The sequence below is a fragment of the Phyllostomus hastatus genome, unplaced genomic scaffold, assembly GCF_019186645.2.
Source record: "Phyllostomus hastatus isolate PE091 unplaced genomic scaffold, TTU_PhHast_1.1 phas_scaffold_1674, whole genome shotgun sequence".
NCBI lineage: Eukaryota > Metazoa > Chordata > Mammalia > Chiroptera > Phyllostomidae > Phyllostomus > Phyllostomus hastatus.
Window position 1 is genome coordinate 23,914,208 of NW_025334011.1, and position 20,010 is coordinate 23,934,217.

The 20,010-nt window shown below is 47.9% G+C and overlaps 1 protein-coding gene across 2 annotated transcripts in view; it reads right to left on the bottom strand.

The window, feature by feature from the left end:
• The window catches only part of FAM171A1 (family with sequence similarity 171 member A1), a 129,746-nt gene that overhangs the window by 27,449 nt on the left and 82,287 nt on the right, over nucleotides 1–20,010 (bottom strand). For both annotated transcript variants that reach the window (XM_045858146.1, XM_045858147.1), the window contains exons 3-5: nucleotides 17,266–17,358; nucleotides 8,876–9,034; nucleotides 3,630–3,806 (exon numbers count right to left, since the gene is read on the bottom strand). In XM_045858146.1, the coding sequence (XP_045714102.1) occupies nucleotides 3,630–3,806; nucleotides 8,876–9,034; nucleotides 17,266–17,358 (429 nt within the window). The remainder of the gene's footprint in view (nucleotides 1–3,629; nucleotides 3,807–8,875; nucleotides 9,035–17,265; nucleotides 17,359–20,010) is intronic.

The window sequence follows — 20,010 nt, forward strand, 5'->3', positions numbered from 1 at the left end:
AGGTTGCTATTGCGATGGTCTGGTAGATGACACCCTTAACCAGAGAAGAGACACAGATGAACAGGAGACAGGTTGGAGTGAGGGGAGTTGCTGAGTCTCAGTTTTAGACACGGAGAATTTGAGTTTCGGGTAGGACACCCAGAAAGAGATGTCTCACAGACATGAGACACCCAGAGCAGAGACTCAGACAAGGGTGCGCAGATAACTGTGGGAGTGTGAGAAGTGCTGAGATGCCCCTCCGACTGCACAGAAAGTAAGTTAGGAGCTGGGCACAGGGCGAAGCCCAGGGACTGGCAGATGATGAGGACGCAGCGGGGGCACTGAGTCAGAAAGCCAAGAAAGGTGGGCCCTCTACAGAGGACAGAAAACCATCAAATGCTGCAGAGGTATCTGTCCGAGAGGATGAGAAGGTCACCTCTGTTCACAGTCAGGCTGCTGCTGGCGAACTCAGGACATTTGCTTCAGGAGAGTGGCAAGGTGGAAGAGGGACTGCAGTGTGGAGAGAAATGGGGGCAGCACACAGGAAGCAGTCCTTCCAGAAACCTGGGAAAGCAGCTTGGATGGCATGGTACCGGGAAGCCTCTACAGAACGGGGAGAACTTTGCATACCTAACAGACTCTTAGGGCATGCTTGTTTGGTGCACCAGGCACTGTACTGAGCTTCTTACAATATCAACTCATTTACTCCTTGGTGTGGTTGACTTTATGTGTCAACTTGGTTAGGCCACAGTTTCCAGATATCTGTTCAAGTGTGTTTGGATGTTGCTCTGAAGTTATTTTTAAGACAAGACTAACATGTAAGTCAGCAGACTGGGTACAGCAGATTACTCTTTATTACATCGGTGAGCCTCATCTAATCAGTTGAAGGCCTTAGAAAACAAAGACTGACCTCCCACAAGGAAGAGGAAATTTTGCCAGCAGACTACCTTGGGCTCAAATTGCAACACTGGCTATTCTCTGAATTTCCAGCCTGCTGGTCCTCCCTGCAGAGTTTGGACTTGTCAGCCTCCATAGCTGTGTGAGCCAATCCCTTAAAATTTCTCTCTTTCCACACATGCAGGCACACATTCACACACACAACACTGTTTCTCTGGGGAACTCTGACTAGTACACTGTTTGTAACAACACTGGGTACTATTATTATCCCCACTGTACAACTAAGGAAGCACAGACAGGTGAAGTAACTTGGCCACGGCCATGCAGCATGTGGGTGGCAGTGCCCTGTGAGCCCCTGCTCTTTCATCCTCACCTGAGGACATTTGTTCATTGCTGTTAGAGAGAGAGGAAGGGAGAGAGAAACACTGATAGGAGAGACACAGTGATCTGTTGCCTCCCATATGCACCCGGACCAGGGACTGGACCTGCAACCTAGGTATGTGCCCTGACAGGGAGTTGAACCCACAGCATCCTTCGGTTACAGGACGGCGCTCCCACCAACTGAGCCACACCGTTCAGGGCTGATTCCCGGCTCTTAACCACATGCTGTGCTGCTCCAGAATGACTCAATGATGTTCAGGGTCAACCGGAAGGGCTAATGGAAGGGGCAGAATATACAAGGAATGAAAATAAACAAATGTAGTCTTGTTCAAATGAGAAAACAGGCACAAGTGATTTGCCCAAAGTGGGACTTACAATGTTACAAGGAGCAGAACCCAGGTTTTCAGGGTATAAAATGCAAGCTTTCCCCTTTCTCTTTCCTATTTTCTCTCCATTCCTCTTTGCCCATGTCCTTTGCCCCATCAGAAGTCCCCTGCTCTTCACACACTCTCTCTGTCACACCCCCCAGCGTTGCTCTCTCCTGGTGGCCCAGGGCTCCTTCTGTCCTCAAAAGCCACCGAGCTGCAGAGAACACATGCCAGTGACAAAGTGCCCTTCTCACTGAGGGCAGCGCAACCACCCACCCACCATCGCCAGGTTCCATGTGTCTGGTAAACTCACTGAATCCCACACAAAGAGTTATGGGGTCTGTTAGTAATTATTCAAAGCGTAAAAACAAAACAACTCCCCACCCCTACCCCCAGAAAGACCAACAGGCATTTGGTTCCAAAATTAAATTTCTATAAACTACTCAAGAAATTAGCTGTCTTTGTAAACACACTTGGTGTTAAAAAACCTCCCAGTAATCTGGATTGGGCTGCTTGAAAGCCAGTGTTTTCAAGCGTGACTTCCTGGGACCGGGCACCAAAGGCTGCGAGGCCAAGGTGCCGCCAGGGCCCTAAGCACACGCACGAGCTGCCGCAGCGTTACTCTGAGTGTCGATGACAAAACGTCCTGAAGGAAAATCTGGAAATGTGTAGTAAAGCTTCCAAATGTGCACATTTTTAACCCAGCAATTCTACTTCTTCCAAAATTTTATCTCAGAGAAATAATCATGACTGTGTATAAAGGTTTACTATAAAGATAGTTATCATGCGTTGGTGAGAATATTAATGTTCTTCCTGACTGTAGGGGATTGAGCCCCTGAATCATAATGGACCCATGTGATGGGATACTATGCATTCATTAATGTTAACACTGCAGAAGAGTAGCTGATGCTATGGAAGGACGTTCATGACATGCAAGTGATTTTAAAAGCATGTTATAGAACAGTACATAGCACATAATCCCATTTCTGTTAAATACGTACTTTGTGGAAGGCAGCCTCCTGGAGGCCCCTACATCCCCACCGCCAAGTGCACACGCGCCTGGGCAGCCACCCCACCCCCACTGTTGGGCTTCCTGACCGAGAGCGTCTGCAAAGAAATGACAGTATGCTACGCTGACATCAGGTTATAAAAGACTGTGACTTCCATTTTATCCACTTGTGCTTTTTTAATTTTAATTTTTATTTCTTCTGTTTTTATTTCTGTTCTTCTAATTTTATTTTCCCTTGGATCATTCAGTCTGGTGGAAGCAAGCTGCTGTGCTGTGAGCAACCCCCAGAGTGGCCCACGTGGGGAAGGACTAAAGCCTCTGTGAGAGACCAGGGGCGTGCTCGCCAGCCCCCGTTGAGCCTCGAGACGAGTGCGGCCCTGGCTGACAGCCTGTCTGCAGCCTTGCCAGAACCACCAGGCTGACTGTGCCTGTGTTCCCGACCCTCCAAAACTGTGCGATGACAGGTGTTCACTATCGTCTAAAGCTGCTGGGCTTGGGGGCAATTTGTTACCTGGCAATAGATAACTAATCCATGTGTGCACTGTGAAATGACTGAAGGAATATGATCCAAAATATTGTTAGTGGTTCTTTCTAGGTGGTGGAATAATAATTTTTCTTTTCTTTTTTTTTTTTTGCTGTGCAATGTTGGCAATGTCTTCCTTTTTTTCAGAAAACAGTAAAAGACAACCACAAGACCAAGAGAGATCATATACCTTCTAAAGAATCAAAGTATAAAGATTAGGGGAGCCATAATAACATTTAAAGATTCTTTTCAAGTAAATTAGCTTAAATGTGCAAAAAAGGGAAAGAAAAAAAAACTCCAAACAGCATGCCTGAACGGCACAGTGGAGTAAGCGCCACCCACCGGAACCACGCCACACCTGTGAGCAGTAGCGTTCAGGAGAGAAGACTTGCACGAGCCTCCCGAAAGAAAAACCAACCAGAAATGACGAAGTCATCTGTTAGCCGGCTGTCAGCACAGGTGTCTCGCTTACCCAGCTTCTGGTCAAATCGCCATGCTGCGACATAGGCATTGTGCCTCAGACTGCTCTGTGTGGCCAGGGGCACGGTGACATAGATGGGGCCGTCCACCAGCACCGGCGTTCCATCGCTGCTGAGCAAGTGCACGCTGACCGCTGTGACTGGGCTCAGGTCGTACCGGGTGCCGTTTCCTGTAAGCAAGAGGCATTCTCCATCACATGCACACAAAGACCTGCATGGGTGGGGCTGTGGGCACCGTCTCCAAAACTAAAACAGACAGCTACCAGTTGCTGGGTACTGTGCCTCCCATCTGCCAGGGACTGTGCTGAGCACTTGACACCACAGTCCTCCCCTCAACTGTCTAAGGTAGAGAACATCCCCATTTTACACAGAGAGAAACTGAGGCTCAGAGAGGGTCCTAATGGGAGCTGGACTAATGGCACAGAGTAGTTGGTGTTAGGGATCCACAGTCTGGCTGCACATTCTAATTACTGTGCCTTGCTTTAAAAAACTGCCTCGAAAGGGGAGGACCGTCCCTAATGTGACAGGGAGGGGTGTGTGGAAATCCCTGAAACTGACCCCTACACAGAGGGAGCCCCATGCACATGTTAATTACTTGGCAGATCGCCAAAATGAAACCCAGTATTTTTAAGTAGAGATTGCCGTAAAAAGAAAAAAGTATATTTCTTCAAGGAGTGCTTCAAAATATTAACTTACTTCTACTAAAAGTACACCATTGAAAACTTGGGCTTGAAATATTTATGAGTTATTTTAGTTGCCAATGTTATTTTGATCTGTTTAAAAGGAATTTAATACACCAATTATTCTGCATTAGAGGCCTTTTATCCAAGCCAGTGCTTTAATGACTGTCTACTTTACAGATAAATTAGGCAATGCTTATGAGAGCAACATTATATTTATACACGTAAGCAATCCATTTTAGAAAAACTTTTTTTCCAGTGAAATGTAATCACAAAATGTATTCTGTCATAACTGTAAATCTTGCCTTAAACACAGTGACAAAAACACAATACTAAAAAAATTTTAAGCTACATTAGAACATAGTCTGTAGGATTTCTTATTAAGTTATTTACATACTTACCTACCCACCAATTATCTGAGCAAATTCAAACCTTCAATCAGGACTAAATTTAAACATTTAAAGCCTGTGAATGAAAAGGGGGCCCCATACTAAACCTGACCAGCTCAGGGGAGGCCTGTGAGGCCTTGCAAACTCAGAGACCTAAAGTAACCACACAGGATGGTCTGAAATGAAACCTTCTGAACTGAAAGCAAGCTAAGACAGGTAGGTAGTCTTGTCCTAGGGCAGAATCTTCCCTGACAAAGGTCAATATCACCTTAACTGAGCCTGTCTGTTGTACTTTTGCATCTAAGATAACACACCTTTGGATTGTCAGAGTAATTCCTTTTTTTGCTAGGCCCCTCGGGGCACAACCGCCCCTCCCCAGTGCAGGACCACAGAGCCCTCATGGTCACCTTGTTCTCCCTCACACCATCTCCACCTGCCGTCAGTATTAACTGTTACCTGTCCCGGACCCACCGATGGAGAAGAAGTATTTCTCTCTTCATTTTTCTCTTCATCCAGTCTCAGAGATTTCCATGCTTTGCTTTCTTTCTCCTGCCTCCCTGATCTACTACCAGTGAATTTTACATCACCCTCCTTTCACCCCCTCCTTTCATTCTGATGTATAAAATGAGCAAAACTGTGTTCTCTGGAGCATTTTCTTAATTTGTTGAGATTTGGCTTCCTGGCGATTGTCAGTTCAGCTCAAGTAAACTCATAAAACATTTTAATGTTTCTTAGTGAACTGTAGGGTTTCAACAAGTTAGAGCTAAGCCCTTCGTGGGGCAATGTCTGTGCAGCGAATGACAGCGGTATCCTTGTGATTTATGCCAGCATCTGTTTTTCAGTGTAGGGAAAGGTGAGGAAATGGGACTCGGATCCAAAGGTCCGCATTGGGGTCATAGATTCAAGTTCTGAAATCTTTTTGTCTGACCATTTCATTTCAGATAAAGAAAGCCAAAACCCAGAATTTACCAGGTTTCTGGTCAAAACATCCTGTGGTGGAGTTGACCTAAACGTGCACGAAGGTGACACAGAAGCAGAGCCAGGTCTGCAAGGGGTACCTCTCTGCTAGGTTCTGAGGGGTTCTCTCCATGAGACAAATTAAGTTACTTACTAGACGCCACAGAAACAACTCAGAGATAATGGCTTCAGCTAGGTAGTGCTGCCTCCTTCCTCAAAGCTGAGGCGGGAAGTCTGAAGAGGGAAGCAGCAGGTAGAGTGGGAAAGCATTCCAGACTCGGCGTCATCCATCCTTTCCCCCACTTCACTCTGCCTCCCAACTCCCAGCAGTGGGAGCCCTGGTTCCCCCACTCATCACCTTGGCATTCTCCCTTTCTGTTATCTCGCATATTCCTGGCCCAGGAAGCAGGGTTCCTGTACCAGGCACTTAGGTGGCCTCCGGCAAATGACTTCACTCCTCCCAGGTTTGTTTCACTTATCTGCCAAACTGAGGGGGTTGGACTACATGCTTTCCTGTGAGTCTCCGGGAAGAAACAGACTCAGCTATAAATATTTGGAAGTTAAGTGCAGCCCTGCAGAAAAGGGCATGTTAATTTAATGCAATATACATTAAGTTCATGTGATTCAACGTTCTTTTAAAAGTCCTCTGTCTGAAGACACTGCAGGCACGTCTGTCTGCATACTGAGGCCTCCCCTCTCAGTGCCCCACTACATGCCTTCCAGATAACCCTCTCCCAGCCCTCCCACTTTCCTTACTCTGGAAAAATTCATACTCCGAAAGGCTAAGTTGTTCCTCCTCCAGTCCTTGTGTTGAGACTGTAACTCTACGTAACATTCTGAGCTCTGTGTACCAGGGGGTCTTTCCTTTCTGTTCCATCTTGTTATCTGGCTCCTGTCATGTCTGCATGAAGACAGGTGTCAGGCCGAAGCAGCAGGGCTGGGACAGCAACACTGGCCCACACTCGGCACCTCCAATTTGTAACATGAGGGGTTTTGCTCAGACAGCATTTAGGGTTCTGTCTGGCTTTGAATCCCATTACTGACTTTTCTGGACTGCACGACAGTTTCACCCATTAGTCATTTAACTGACTCCCCTCTGTCTTCCTGGAGTTACCAGAAGTATCAACAATTTCTAGAAAACCCATTGGGGCCATCCCAGAGCAATGCTGTGCTTTCTTAGCAACCACAGGGGACAGTATAATGTTGTGCAGGCATGGTACGTGGCCCTACGTGACGCCAGGAAATTAACAGAGCAGATGGAAGGGCATGAGCAAGTGAGGAAGTGACTGACATCTCCATGTGGCTACATCTCTCTATTTACAGTTCTCGAAGTTCCCTCCAAACTGGACACAGCCCCCTTAGGACACTCCAAGGAAGCCAGCCTTCAGAGCACTGTCCCACTGCATCCATGGCATCCGTCCGCTTTCACGGAACTCTAGTTATGACCTGTCACCTCACACAGGTACGTATGGTCCAGGCTCTCACGCAAAGCTGAAATTTCCTAGATGCAGTTTATAAAACAGGAGGCAAATGGCTACGGGGCAGAGGAGAAGCTGTGCACAGTGACCTGGAGGTGGGTGCCCAGTGGGTGAGCCGCTGGGCTGGTACAGGGGGTCCGCACGGCCACACTCTCACAGGTGCTGGCGACCACACTGTGGGCGGCTGGCTGCCTTTCCTGTTAGCACTGACAGAATTCTTCCCAGGTCAACTTACCCATTATTTCAGTGGAAGAGAAGTTGAATGTAACCTTCCAAAGACCTCTCTTCCCTCTAAAATAACAGTGATTTAAAAAAAAAACTGCACCAAAATCAATGGTCCTTTGCCTTTCTGTTCTTCTTTCCCCATCATCTCAGATTTCATAATTCATTCAAGAGCTCTAGGAAGTGGGGCACAGAAAAACTAATGAGCTCCCTGCAATGAGGTCGTGTCTCCGAGTTTGGGTTTTGTGGTTGTGCACCACTTTGTCAGGGAGACTGGGGGAGATCCCACCATGGCCTCAGGGTATACTTTATCATGTTCAAAACACGAGTTTTCTCCCAGGGCTGTGCATTGAAAGTAAAAATGAACACTTTTTCCCCATAATGTTTACTTAAGATGACTACCATGCATCTGTCCGATTACTGACTATGAATGGCATCACGATCACATAAAAATTAAAGGAAGAAGAAAAATTTCCAAAAACAAGTACCGCGTATGGAAGGAAAGTAAATGACAAATCACCAGGTCATCGATCTATAACCAGTAACTAACTAATGTTCTACAAAGTGGATCAGACGTTGCAGGTTCAGAAGCTTTTTCGGAGCGACCAGTTACCCAGTTACGTAATCATTCCGAAGTGATATTCAATGGAAGTGCCCCTGGGAAGTGCAGTACTACCTACCCATCAGGATCAAACCCAGAACAGCCTCTGGTTTCCGAGTTTACGCTGTGACTAGACAGACACCAAGTGTCCGGGAAAAGAAGAGTGGAGACAAGAAAGTGATTCTGGACTTGAGAACGCACCACGCTGCCATCGCCAGGAGGACTGGGCCCCGGTAGCACCCATCGCCTGATGGGCTGTGCTGCTGGCCGTGAGCAGAGGCAGGAGGCACCTGTCTCCAGTCTTTACTGATCAGATTTACCACAAATTTTCTGGCTGGTGGCTTTTACTTTCTCTGATATTTTGGGGGTGGAGAGCACTGGTTTGCTCACCTCAGATCAGCCCTAGTGCCACCTTCCCTCCGGGCTGTGACTGACACATGGGTGGGTGGGTGGGGCTGTGCACCTCTGCAAAGGCCAGCAAGGCAGGCTGCTCCACCAAATACCGGGTCCCAGGGTCCCCGGGGTCAGGTGGAGAGAGTCCCCAGGGTCAGGTGGAGAGAGGCTGAGGGCAGAGGGGCAGAAAACCAACTCTGATCTTATACTTAAAAAGAATTACAATTTCAATTAAAAAAATTCTACTCTGAATTAAAGGTAGTCAGTCTACCAAAGGAGAGTTCAGAGAAAGGGCTTAAGGCAGTTGGTACCAGCAGAAAGGCTCAAGGAGACAGTCACTAAAACTCTGCAGTGGTGCAGAGTGAATTCCTTAAGTAACAGTTTCAATGCACTTGAACTTGGAGAAAGAGCTCCCTCCCCTTTGCAACTTCACTTCTCTCATTTAGTGAAAACACTTCAAGCCACATACAAAGATTCAAACACAGAAGCCTGGCTGAAAAAGGAAGAGACTCAAATTACCTGTTCCGTTTCCATCTAATCCTCGCAAGTACGGAAAACTGTCCACCTCGGAGGGGGAGCCGGCGGCGGTGAGGAAGGCGGTCAGGTCGCTGTAGCTGGTGTTCTCGGGCAACCGCAGAGACCTCCTCTGGAAGTGCACGCGCGGCTGCGGCCGGGCACCTGCGGAAATTAACCTTTGAGTTGCATCCCCAAGGAGCAGTGTCTGTTTTCAGAAAATGCCGAAGGAGGAAGTGCTTCTCCAAGGTTTCAGCAGGGCTTCCCCTGCCCCGCCCTCCCCTCATCGCCTCCCATCCCCCCTTCACACAGGACATGGAGATGTGACAACACGCTATTATGGGGATAGAAATAATAGCCCATTGTCACATTCGTTTCAACACAGGATGTTATTTAGGTTTTTAACAAAAAGCTTTCCAAGTGCTATTTGTGAGCAGTCTTTTCACTGCACGCACTCGCCCGTGGTCAGGGGTGACATCTTGGGAAACAAAGCCCATGTAAGGGAAACAAGCAGATGACACTCGAGATCCCCTTTGACGGGGTGCAAACACATCCCTCTCTGTCTGGTAAAACCTGGTCGAGCTCCCAGACCCAAATGAAGCAGGGCCAGGGAATGAACTGTGCGGCCTGGATGAGAAATGCAAAAAAAGAGCCTGGCAGGAATGAGCACATTTCCCTCCATGGAAGCTGCCGTTTGGCATCCAGTCTCCTCCAGAGGGTGCATCCTATTTGTGACAGATCACAGTGCAGATTTTATGAGGAGGCTCTTCTAGTAATGTGGAGTGATGCTCCTTCCCCAGGCCCCACTCTGTGCAGAAGGACGGTGGAGATGGCAGGCCCCGTCATTCCCGTGACACTATCCGCAGTTTGACTTTGCTCTGGGCCTTGTTTTGATTGTAACGCCTGAACCTGTTTCACCTAACACTGCGGTGACAGTCACAGGACGAAAAGGTGCCGAGTCATTTTGCATAAACCCAGCAAAAACATCATTTAGACAAAAATTAGTAGAAATAGAAGTTACAGCATTTGTCTAAAAAAGTACATGTTCCTCCCAATTAAAGTGGTTGCTCAAAGGCAGGAGTCGGTCTCTACACCCTGGTCATCATTTATGCCACCCCCGGGTGGAGGCGGACCACACGGCTGGTGGGGGTCATGCTCCCCAATGCATGGTGGTCTGGCCCAAAGCCCTGCCCAGAGTTGGGCATCCCTATGCTTGAGGGTTCGTTTTAACTCCGGACCAGAAATTTTTAAAGGCACACAGCTATCTAAAAGCGTTTTAGAACAAGGGAGTTCTACAGCTCAAAGGTGCAACTAGCCCACGTCTCTTCCCACAGGTGAGACCACGGGAGCCCAAAGGACTGACCGCCACACAGGCATGGGGGGCAGGCTGCCTTGACCACGGACAAGGTGCTCACAGTGCTCCCCAAACTCCTAAAAATCACTGATTAGATTTCTCAAAGGACTGCTTCTCCACTCCGTAAACCGGCCCAGCATCAGGGTCCATGGCAGCCGGGTGCCCAGAGCCACGACAGTCCTGTGCAACTCTGGTCACCCCTGAAACTAAGGGGGCACACGTGGCAGCCCTGCTCCAGACCATTGGTGGCCCGCCTTCACCCCTGAAACAGACCTTCGGTCATGTACTAGCAGCCATGTGTCGTGTGATATGTTTATTTCTGTATCTTGTGACTTGCATCTCTTGGTCTGGTCTTCTTTCCTCGGCCTTCCTGCTGTCACCTCCTGGGTCTGCACAGAGTTTGAATGCCACACGCTTCCCAGGCCTGGAGCTGTTTGCTTCTCACAGTCCCTTCCCTCCACTCCCCAAAGGTGCTGTGGCCTCTTTGGTCCCCCTCCCCACTGCCCTCAGAGATGGAAAGTCAAAGCCAACCCTGTTTTTCCCCTCCTCACTCCCAACTACACAGCAACGGTCATTACTCCTGATATATTTTTTCAGTGAGAGTGAACTTTCTGAGATTTAATTTCCCTTTCTCTACTGTTTGCCAGCTTAAAAATGTTGCTGATGCCTGGATTTCACACAGTGGGGGGACAAAGGACCTACTAAGATAAAGAGTGATGTGTCTAAAGTGTGACAGGGCAAAGAGGGAGCTTGTCCTTGTGAACGTTAAGACAGAATGCAGAGTCCCACTGGTTACCCCAAACAGGGCGGGATACGTGCCCCCTCCTGGGCCTAGGAACAGCCCCAGTGAGACGGGCAGGTTGAGGTCCTTGTGACGTCTCCCTGATTACACTAGACCAGGACGAGGAGAAAGGGAGTCACCCTGCACCCAAGGAAAGCACCCCAGCCCAGCCTTACGGGGTTGGCCTGGGACCCGGAAACCACGACCAAGGCGGCTCCCCGGCTCCCAGGGGCCCCAGGATCTTGTCCCAGTTCTGTGCCTGTCTGTCTGTCTGTCTGTCTCTCTTGTACCTTCTCTTGCTCTCTAATGTGCCATGCTTTTTAGTGGGAGATGCATCTCTCCACTCCCTACATCAGTTCCCTCTCTCCCCCTGCTGCCTCTCTTCCCTTTTGTTCGGGAGAAGTTGGTCCCTGGCCAGACACCTGGGTCTGCCTGCTGTGGCTGGGGGTGGGGGGCACAGAGGGGCCATGCTGGGGCAGGGCTGCTACAAGGGTATGTGGCCGGCCCGGCTGACTTGACACATGCTGTGGCCAGCAAGGCCTGGGCACCGTCTGCTGAGGGAGCAAACACGCACCACCACGGAGCTCTGGCAGGGCCTCTGCCTGGCGAAATGACCCAGGAAACACCTGAGGGGTGTAAGGGTTGAGGCTATGCTAAGCCGTGGTGTAAATAAAATTTAAGTGGTGTGTGTGGGGTTGGGAGAGCATAATGTCCTTAAGTTTATCTTCATGTTGGAGCGGCTAAATTCCCCACTTTTCAGGAAGGGCGGCGACTGTGTGGGAAGGGAGAAGGAGAGTGGACGGGACAGTCTGTGGGTCTTCTCCAGATGTCTCTCGCCCACACCCCCACCGCTGCTGTTCCAGCCTTCCTCTGGTCTTCTCCACCGCCATCCCCCACATGCTCAGACCCTCCTCTACCGAAAACACTGGGGCGCCCTGCCCTCTCTCGGCACTTTAAAATCTTCCTTCCCTCTTTTCTGTTTGTTTTCTTCCAAGGTCAACCCAAGTACCTAAACTCTTGCTTGTTTTATTGTAAGACTTGGCTCAACCAACTATTTTTGCCTTTGTCAACAACCTTCTCTACATCCTTTTCCTCCCCAACCAACAAATATACCCATTTCTAGGTGAGGACCTAGAAAAATAACAATAAAACGTGATTTTAACTGCTGTTTCCATAAGCAGGTGTTTTCTCTCTTTCCACCCAACCCCAGTGACGCAGCTTCTACCCCCAGCACCCACTTCCCCGGGGTGGGGGTGGAGGTCAGCTGATGACGGTGTGATCTGCTGACCCTACGACCATTTCCCAGCCCTCCTCCTCAGCCGACCTCTTCACAATGGACAACACTGTTCCCCGCCCCTGCCCAGCAACCCTCCTCCTCGGCATTCATGGCCCTGAACTCTGGTCTCTCCAGAGTCAGCCCACTCCTTCTTCTGCAAGTACTGTTCTCCTCCTCCTCCCTCCGACAGAACAGCCCCTGCCACCCTTGCCGCGGCCATTGCTGGGCTCTGTCCTCACCGACTCCCCTCCGCTGCCACACACTGGGCTGTCACCTTCCTCTCCAGCCGGGGACTGGCTGCCAAGCTCCGTGTCTGCATTTCCTCTGCCTTCTAGGCACCGCAACCCGGACGCCCACCAAGCCCTCTAAAATCCTCCTCTGCCTTGCCTCCCCCTGAACAATAGCCCATTTTCCCCAACCTCGGGTTCGACTCCAGGTCGGCACCATCGCTTGCCCTTCTTGCTATCCTGCACATTGGCTCCAGGGCCAGGATGGGCCGACCTGCCCTTGTTAACATTTCTAGCATCATCTTGTCCTCCCCTTCTGCCTCCGCCCCACATCACCCCACATTACCCCTGGCCTTAACTATGGCAAAAGCCTCTTAACTGGCCCCTTGCTTCAGACTTACCCCTTTTCGTCTACTCACATAATGACTTTTCTAAAATTCCACTCTGCTTACGTCCTTTCCCTGCCAAGAACTCTTCAGTGGGCCCATACCACTTACCAAAGGAACAATGGCAGCAACCACGAGAGACCAACAAGATCCAAACTACTACTCCATCTGCCCATAAGTTCAGCGCTTTAAGAATTTCAAAAGTTTTTATATACATATTATTCTATTTAATATTCACTACACACAGTCATGTGAAGAAGGAACTCTCGCCTCTATAGGTGAGAAAATTGAGGCTCAAAGAGGTAAGTGACTTGCCCAAAGTCACTCTGTCTGTAAGGGGCAGAATGAATTCTGTCCATTCGGACCTCCGTGTCCCCGCCTAGCACACCATCCCACATCAGAGGGGATGGTCTACCACTGCCAGCCGGCTCTCCGCCTCTGCCGAGTGGGACTGCCCAGCTCTCGGCTCCTGCACACGTGGCCACACTCCGTGCCGTGGCTGAAGCTTCTTCCCATCCTCGACTTGCAAATCAACATTCTTCCATGTCGCCTCCTCTATGCAGCCTTTCCTGATCCCACCCCAGGGCCTAAACTCTATTCCCATCTTTCTCACAGCCCTGATCTTTCCCTGTCCTGTGTTATGCTCATTTGTATATCTGCACATCTCCCTGATCAGTGGGCACCACTGGAGGAGAGCACAGGCAGTGGAATCACCTTAGCTCTATTTTTCAATCTTTCCTCTACCACCTTCTAGTTCAGTGACTTTGGCCTTCAGGTTCTTTACCCTTAAAATGGACATAAATCACATCTGTCTCACAGTATGGTTGTTAGGGTGCCAGATCAGGACACATATGTGTGACACCTAATGGTACCCCTCTTGGTACGTAACAGGTGCAGGATAAGCAATGATTCTCATCTCTTCTCCCCTGTCAGACGGAAGCTCCTTAATCACAGGTACTCTGTGAAACCCATCACACTGTGTCCTGTGTATAGCTGGTACTCAACAAAGTTTACAGAACTGAATGTAAAGCTGAGTTACACTGAGCAACTCACTATGTACTAATAATAGTCTGTCTCAATTCCGACTAGGTCAGGGTTCCTCAGTCTTGGCCCCATTAACATTTCGGACCAGGTGGTTCTTTGTTGGGGAACAGGGGCCATCCCACACATTTCAGTGTGTCCAACAGCATGAGTGGCCTACACCCACTTAATGCCGGTAGCAGCTCCCAAGTCAGGACATCACCAGACATTGCCCAATGTCCCTGGGGACAAAAGTGCCCTTAGCTGAAAACCACTGTACACGACACGGTGAGCACCCTCACGCTGACCCAACGACACGGCCGAGGGTATCCTCTGCAGCGGGCCCAGGCTGTGGAAGGGAAAGGACACAGGCTCTGCCATCTGGAACTCAAGAGTAAAGAAGATAGTCATGGAAACAGCTTAGTTCTCACAGTGTTTTCACTGCTAAAACAAGAGATCTATGCTAAAAAAAAAAGTACAGGAGAAACTTCAAGAGAGAGCCACCAACTGTCCCAGAGAAAAGAAGTTCCGTAGGTGCTACCCGAGACCTATATCCGAGGCTGTGCGGAGGCAGATGGAAGCGACTGCGCACCTGGAAGAAGGTTTTTGTGTCCGGAAGGCTGAGGACCTCTGTGGGAGCCAAGTGCGGGCTGCACGGGGCCCAGGGGCAGAGGGCGAGGCTTGTGAAGGGCCTGGTATGTCCACTCAGGTGTGGACTTGATGAGGCTGGCCCTGTAGGCTCTAAGATAAAGATGACATACTCCTTGCACTTCAGGTTTAAAAATTCTAGTTGGGGAGGTAAGGCATACTCCCAAATATGGCGGAAAGCAGGGTAGCATAATAAGATTGAGAACCCCCAGCTGGAGGGTTAAATCCATGCTTCCGGTTACAGATTAGAACAAGAGGGGCAGCAAGGGAGTGAGGGATGCGTGGAACCCCAGGGCAGGAGCCAGAGGGATGGAAGACCTAGCGGCGCCTGGCTCTGGGTGGGCTCAGGGCCGCTCTGGGACGACAAGGCAGGGGTTCGTGGATTTCACCGGAATGCTGCGGCTCTGACAGGACGCTACTGATCCCCAGTCTGCTTCTCTCTCCCCTGCCACCACCTGGCCCCCTTTTCTCACGCACACTTCCTATTCCTTTCTCATTGGGGCTGTGGGTGGCCTGGTCTGGCTGCAGACCCATTGCACCACAGGACCTTTCAGCTGAGATTCTCGCTTCTTCTGGGTTCTTACTTACTTAGTGCAATGTCATTAAAAGAAAGAGGAAGAAGTGCTGATGGCTCCAGCTTTTCTCTCCCGGTTGGACCCCAGCCCCTGGCCCCACTGTGGGGTGGGGTACAAGCCCCCTGGCAGCTGAGGCTGAAGAGCAAGGCACCAACGTGACTCCCATCTCCAGAGAAGGCGCAGAAAAGCCCTCCTACACCCTGAAGTAAACGGGGGAGCACAGCTTGTCTGTATTAGAGACATTAATTACAGCTGTTAGCCTCTTGCCATCGTTTCAACCGGACTAGCGAAAGACTACAGTTTCCTGTGTTAGTAAAGACCATGAGAAGGAAGCGTAAACATTCCCTCATTTCAAGAAAACTATGGTCTCACCCCCATGTTCACTGCAGCATTATTTATAATCCCCAACACATGGAAACAACCTGAGTGTCCTTCAGTGGGTGAATGGAGAAAGAAAATGTGGTCCATATAGACAATGGAGTATTATTCAGCCATAAAGAGAAAAAATACTGCTGTTTGTGACAACATGGATGGACCTTGAGTGTGTTATGTTAAATATAGTAAGTCAGACAAATATTGTATGACGTCACTTACATGTAGAATCTTAAAAAGAAACAGAGAACAGACTGGTGATGGCCAGAGGTGGCAGGGGGTGATGCGTGGGTGAAATGGATGAAGGTTGTCGAAAGGTACAAACTTCCAGTTATAAAATAAGTAAGTCCTGGAGATGTGATGTATAGCATGGTGCCTCTAGTTCATAACACTGTATTGCACATCTGAATATTGCTAAGAGAATAGATCTTAAAAGTTATCATAAGAAAAAAATTAGTAACTATGCATGGTGATACGTATTAACTAGACATAGTGTGGCGATGATATATATGTGTGTGTGTGTATATAAATAAAGTACTTATATATATATAAAATCATTATGTTGTACACCTAAAACTAGGAGAAAAGGAAAACCATTATGTTTTAGTTGTGAAACAATAAGAGCAGAGCTAATCAAAGAAAAACTGGAGGGACCTCGGCTGATGAGCGTAGGCCGCGGTGCGGTTCTAATCAGAATGGGAGCCGAGGTCCTGGGTCTGCTCTCTCAGGGGAGAGAAAAGAAGGTGCCTCGTGGCTTTCACTGTGCTCCTTCCCCACCTCGAGTTACACGTCTATTGGACGTGTCTACACATTTTCTCTTCAAACCCATCTTCTAGGAGCAGTGGCTACACGCTCACCTCAGCTAAATAAAAAAAGAAATGAGTTCGGCTCATTTGCAAATGGCACACGAGTATGATTAGATAAAGAATTAGTAGCATAAATAGCATTGGAACACAGAAGTAAGTAAATAAAAACTAATGTGGTGAAGCATTAAAATCCAGGAAACAGCATTTTTGAGGCCCATGACTTAGGTGGAAGAAAATGACCTCAGCACAGAAACACATTTGACACAAGCTTTATTCCCATTGTAAGCCAACATCAACCAAAGGGAGAGTCCCTCAAGCTCTCTGTGTCCCCTCAAGAGAGGTTAGAAGGGGGAGGCATAGTTACACACATTGCTGTATGTGACGTGGATTAAACTAGGGACAACACAGGATGAAAAGCCACACTTGAATGCTCACAAATGTTTTTCCGTTTTGACTGGGGGGTACTTTTTATCGTGATAAAACCCCTGTAACATTAAATGTACCATCCTAGCCATTTTTCAGTGTATAGTTTAGTGGTGTTAAGTGTATTTACATTGTTGTGCAACAGATGTCTAGAATCACTTCATTTTGCAAACAAACTGTATGCTCGAATGCTGACAGTCCTTTCAAGAGCAACCGTGTCTACTGGTTAGTGAGGCACAGGCCGGGTCCTGGCTCTGACCTCAGGAGGCAGACACCCTCTCCTTCAGAGAAAGAAAGGTGTGGTGTGGACAGAGTGGGGGGGCCCCTTCTTTTCTCTCAACATGTAACAGTTGTGCCTATAAAACGAGATCACACCCAATGGACAGTTTTACCAAAATTCAAGTGCGCCGTGCCCCAGCTTTGGATAAATTCACTGTCGTCACTATCTGACAATCAGCTGTCCCTCAAAAGATTTTCGTAGTTAGCCCTAAAGTGACTGTTGCTTCTCTTTTTAAATATTCAGCATACCTTGGAATCCTGAGACTATTTGGACAACATCTTCATAAACCATTAGCGTGGCGGACCGTTCCGGAAGCAGACCAAGGCTCAGTGAAGAAAACACTGCAGAAACAGAAACAGACATTAAGGAAATTGTGACATAAATATATGTTTAGTCTCTGCCCTGGTTCCTGACACAGAGCTCCTAAATCCCATGTAATTTCCTGAGTGATGGGGGTGACAGGGGTGTCTTTGTTTTAATGAGGGGACTCTGGGTGGCTGCTGCATTGGGGCTGGTCACCAGGAAGATCAAGCCATGATTAGAACTTGGGAATCTGAAGCCCCACCCCCATTCTCTGGGAGAAGGAAAGGGCGGGAGATTGAGTTAATGACTGGGCATCCCTATGTGATGAAATCTCAAGGAAAACCCCCAAAGTAGGGGATCTGCAGTGCTTCTGGGCTGACGAATACACGTGCGTGCCAGGATGAAGCAGCACCCCAACTGCACAGGGACCGAAGCTGCTGCACTCAGAACCCTTCCAGATCTCGCCCCATGGACCTCTCCTTCCAGCTGTCCACCTGTATTCTTTACAATATGCTTTATAACAAAGGATGATGTATGTTAAATGTTTCCCTGAGTCCTATGAGCCATGTAGCAAATTATTGAACCTGAGGGGGGGCTCATGGAGACGTCTGATTTTGGCTGGTCAGTCAGAAGTCAAGAGGCAACCTGGGACTTAAGTCGGAAGTGGAGAGGGTGTGTGGGACTGAGCCCTGAACCTGTGAGGGCCACACTAACTCCGGGTAGTTCACTAGTTAACGTCAGAACTGAAGTGAGTGGCAGGACGTGCAGTCAGTGTCCAGAGAGTTGGAGAATTGACCAGTTTGAGGAAAACACCCACTTGTTTGGTGTCAGAAGTGAGAGAAGGGAAACAGCTTTTCCTTTCAGAGAGACTTTCGCTTTGTCATGGGAGTGCCGCCATCCCTCAGGTGACAGTGGTTTATCCTACAACTGCCAGCCACTGTTTCATTTGTTAAAGGTTTTTGGTAAAGCATTTGAATCTCTTCACATAGGAATATGTAAAAAGTTATAATATACACACTATAAACATGTAGAATACTCATATATATATCATTAGATATTAACATGAACAAAGACTTCAAAAGTATGTGCTAAGGTTATTGTGTGCCTGATGATAAAAGAATATTCTGGGAACTAATAAGATGATAGAACTCGTGCTATTTCACTTTATTTATTTATTTTAAATTATACTTTATTGTTAATGCTATTACAATAGCACTAGTTGTCCCAATTTCTCCCCTTTGGCCCCCTCCACCCAGCCCTGCCCCCCAACACCCTCAGGAAATCCCCACACCGTTGTTTGTGTCCATGGGTTGTGCCTGTATGTTCTTTGGCTACTCCATTCCCTCTGCTATACTTTGCATCCCCATGGCTATTCTGTAACTACCAATTAGTACCTCTTAATCCCCTCACCTTTTTCACCCAGCCCCGACCCCCCTCCCGCCTGGCAACCATCAAAATGTTTTCTGTAGCTAGGTTTCTGTATCTGTTCTGCTTGTTTGTTTATTATTATTTTTAGATTCAATTGTTGATAGATATGTATTTATTGCCATTTTAGTCATATTTTTTATCTTCTTCTTAAAGTAGACCCTTTTATTTAAAAAAAAATAATTTATTTACTTTTTTTTTGGAGAGAGGAGAAGGGAGGGAGAAAGAGAAGGACAGAAACATCAATGTGTGGTTGTCTCTCACATGTCCCCCCACTGGGGACGTGGCCTGCAACCCAGGCATGTGCCCTGACTGGGAATCAACTGGAGACCCTTTGGTTCACAGGCCTGCACTCAATCCACTGAGCAACACCAGCCAGGGCTTAAAGAAACCCTTTAATGCAGGGGTCTCCATGTAGACTGGGCTGTGGACTTGGACCAGTACTGGTCCAAGCTTGTTAGGAACTGGGCCGTCCAGCAGGAGGTGGGCTTGAATGTCACGCATTTGAATCCTCCTGAAACCATGTCCCTGCCCATCCCCCTGACCCCATCCATGGAAAAACTGTCTTCCATGAAACCAGTCCCTGGTTCCAAGATGTTTATGAAATATTAAAGTTTAAGATTTCATATAATACTTTTTTGGTGGTGATGAATTCCTTTAGCCTTTTCTTGCCTGAGGGGCTCTTTATCTGTCAATTCTAAATGATAGCTTTGTTGGGTAGAGTTATCTTGGTTGTGAGTCCTTGCCTTTCATGACTTTGAATACTTCTTTCCAGCCCCTTCTTGCCTGTAAGGTTTCTTTTGAGAAATCAGCTGATAGTCTTATGGAAGCTCCCTTATAGGTAGCTAACTGCTTTTCCCTTGCTGCTTTTAAAATTCTTTGTATTTAACCTCTAGCATTTTAATTATGATGTGTTTTGGTGTGGGCCTCTCTGGGTTGATCTTGTGTGGGACTCTCTGTGCATCCTGGATTTATATGTTTATTTCCTTCACCAAGTTAAGGAAGTTTTCTGTCATTATTTTTTCAAATGGGTTTCCAAAACTTGTGCTATTTCAAAAATTAAGTACCCCGGACTTCTAACTAAAAGATTCACAAAGCCTACAAGTTTCTGAGTAAACCATGAATTTAAGAGAAAACAAATAAACATATTATGGAATAATAGTCACTAATGTTACTGAACCCTTCCTAACTTGCCAGACATTGTTCTGTGTTTTAATTTTGGTGATTTATTGAAATCTCAAAACAACTCTGTGCAATAGGCATTA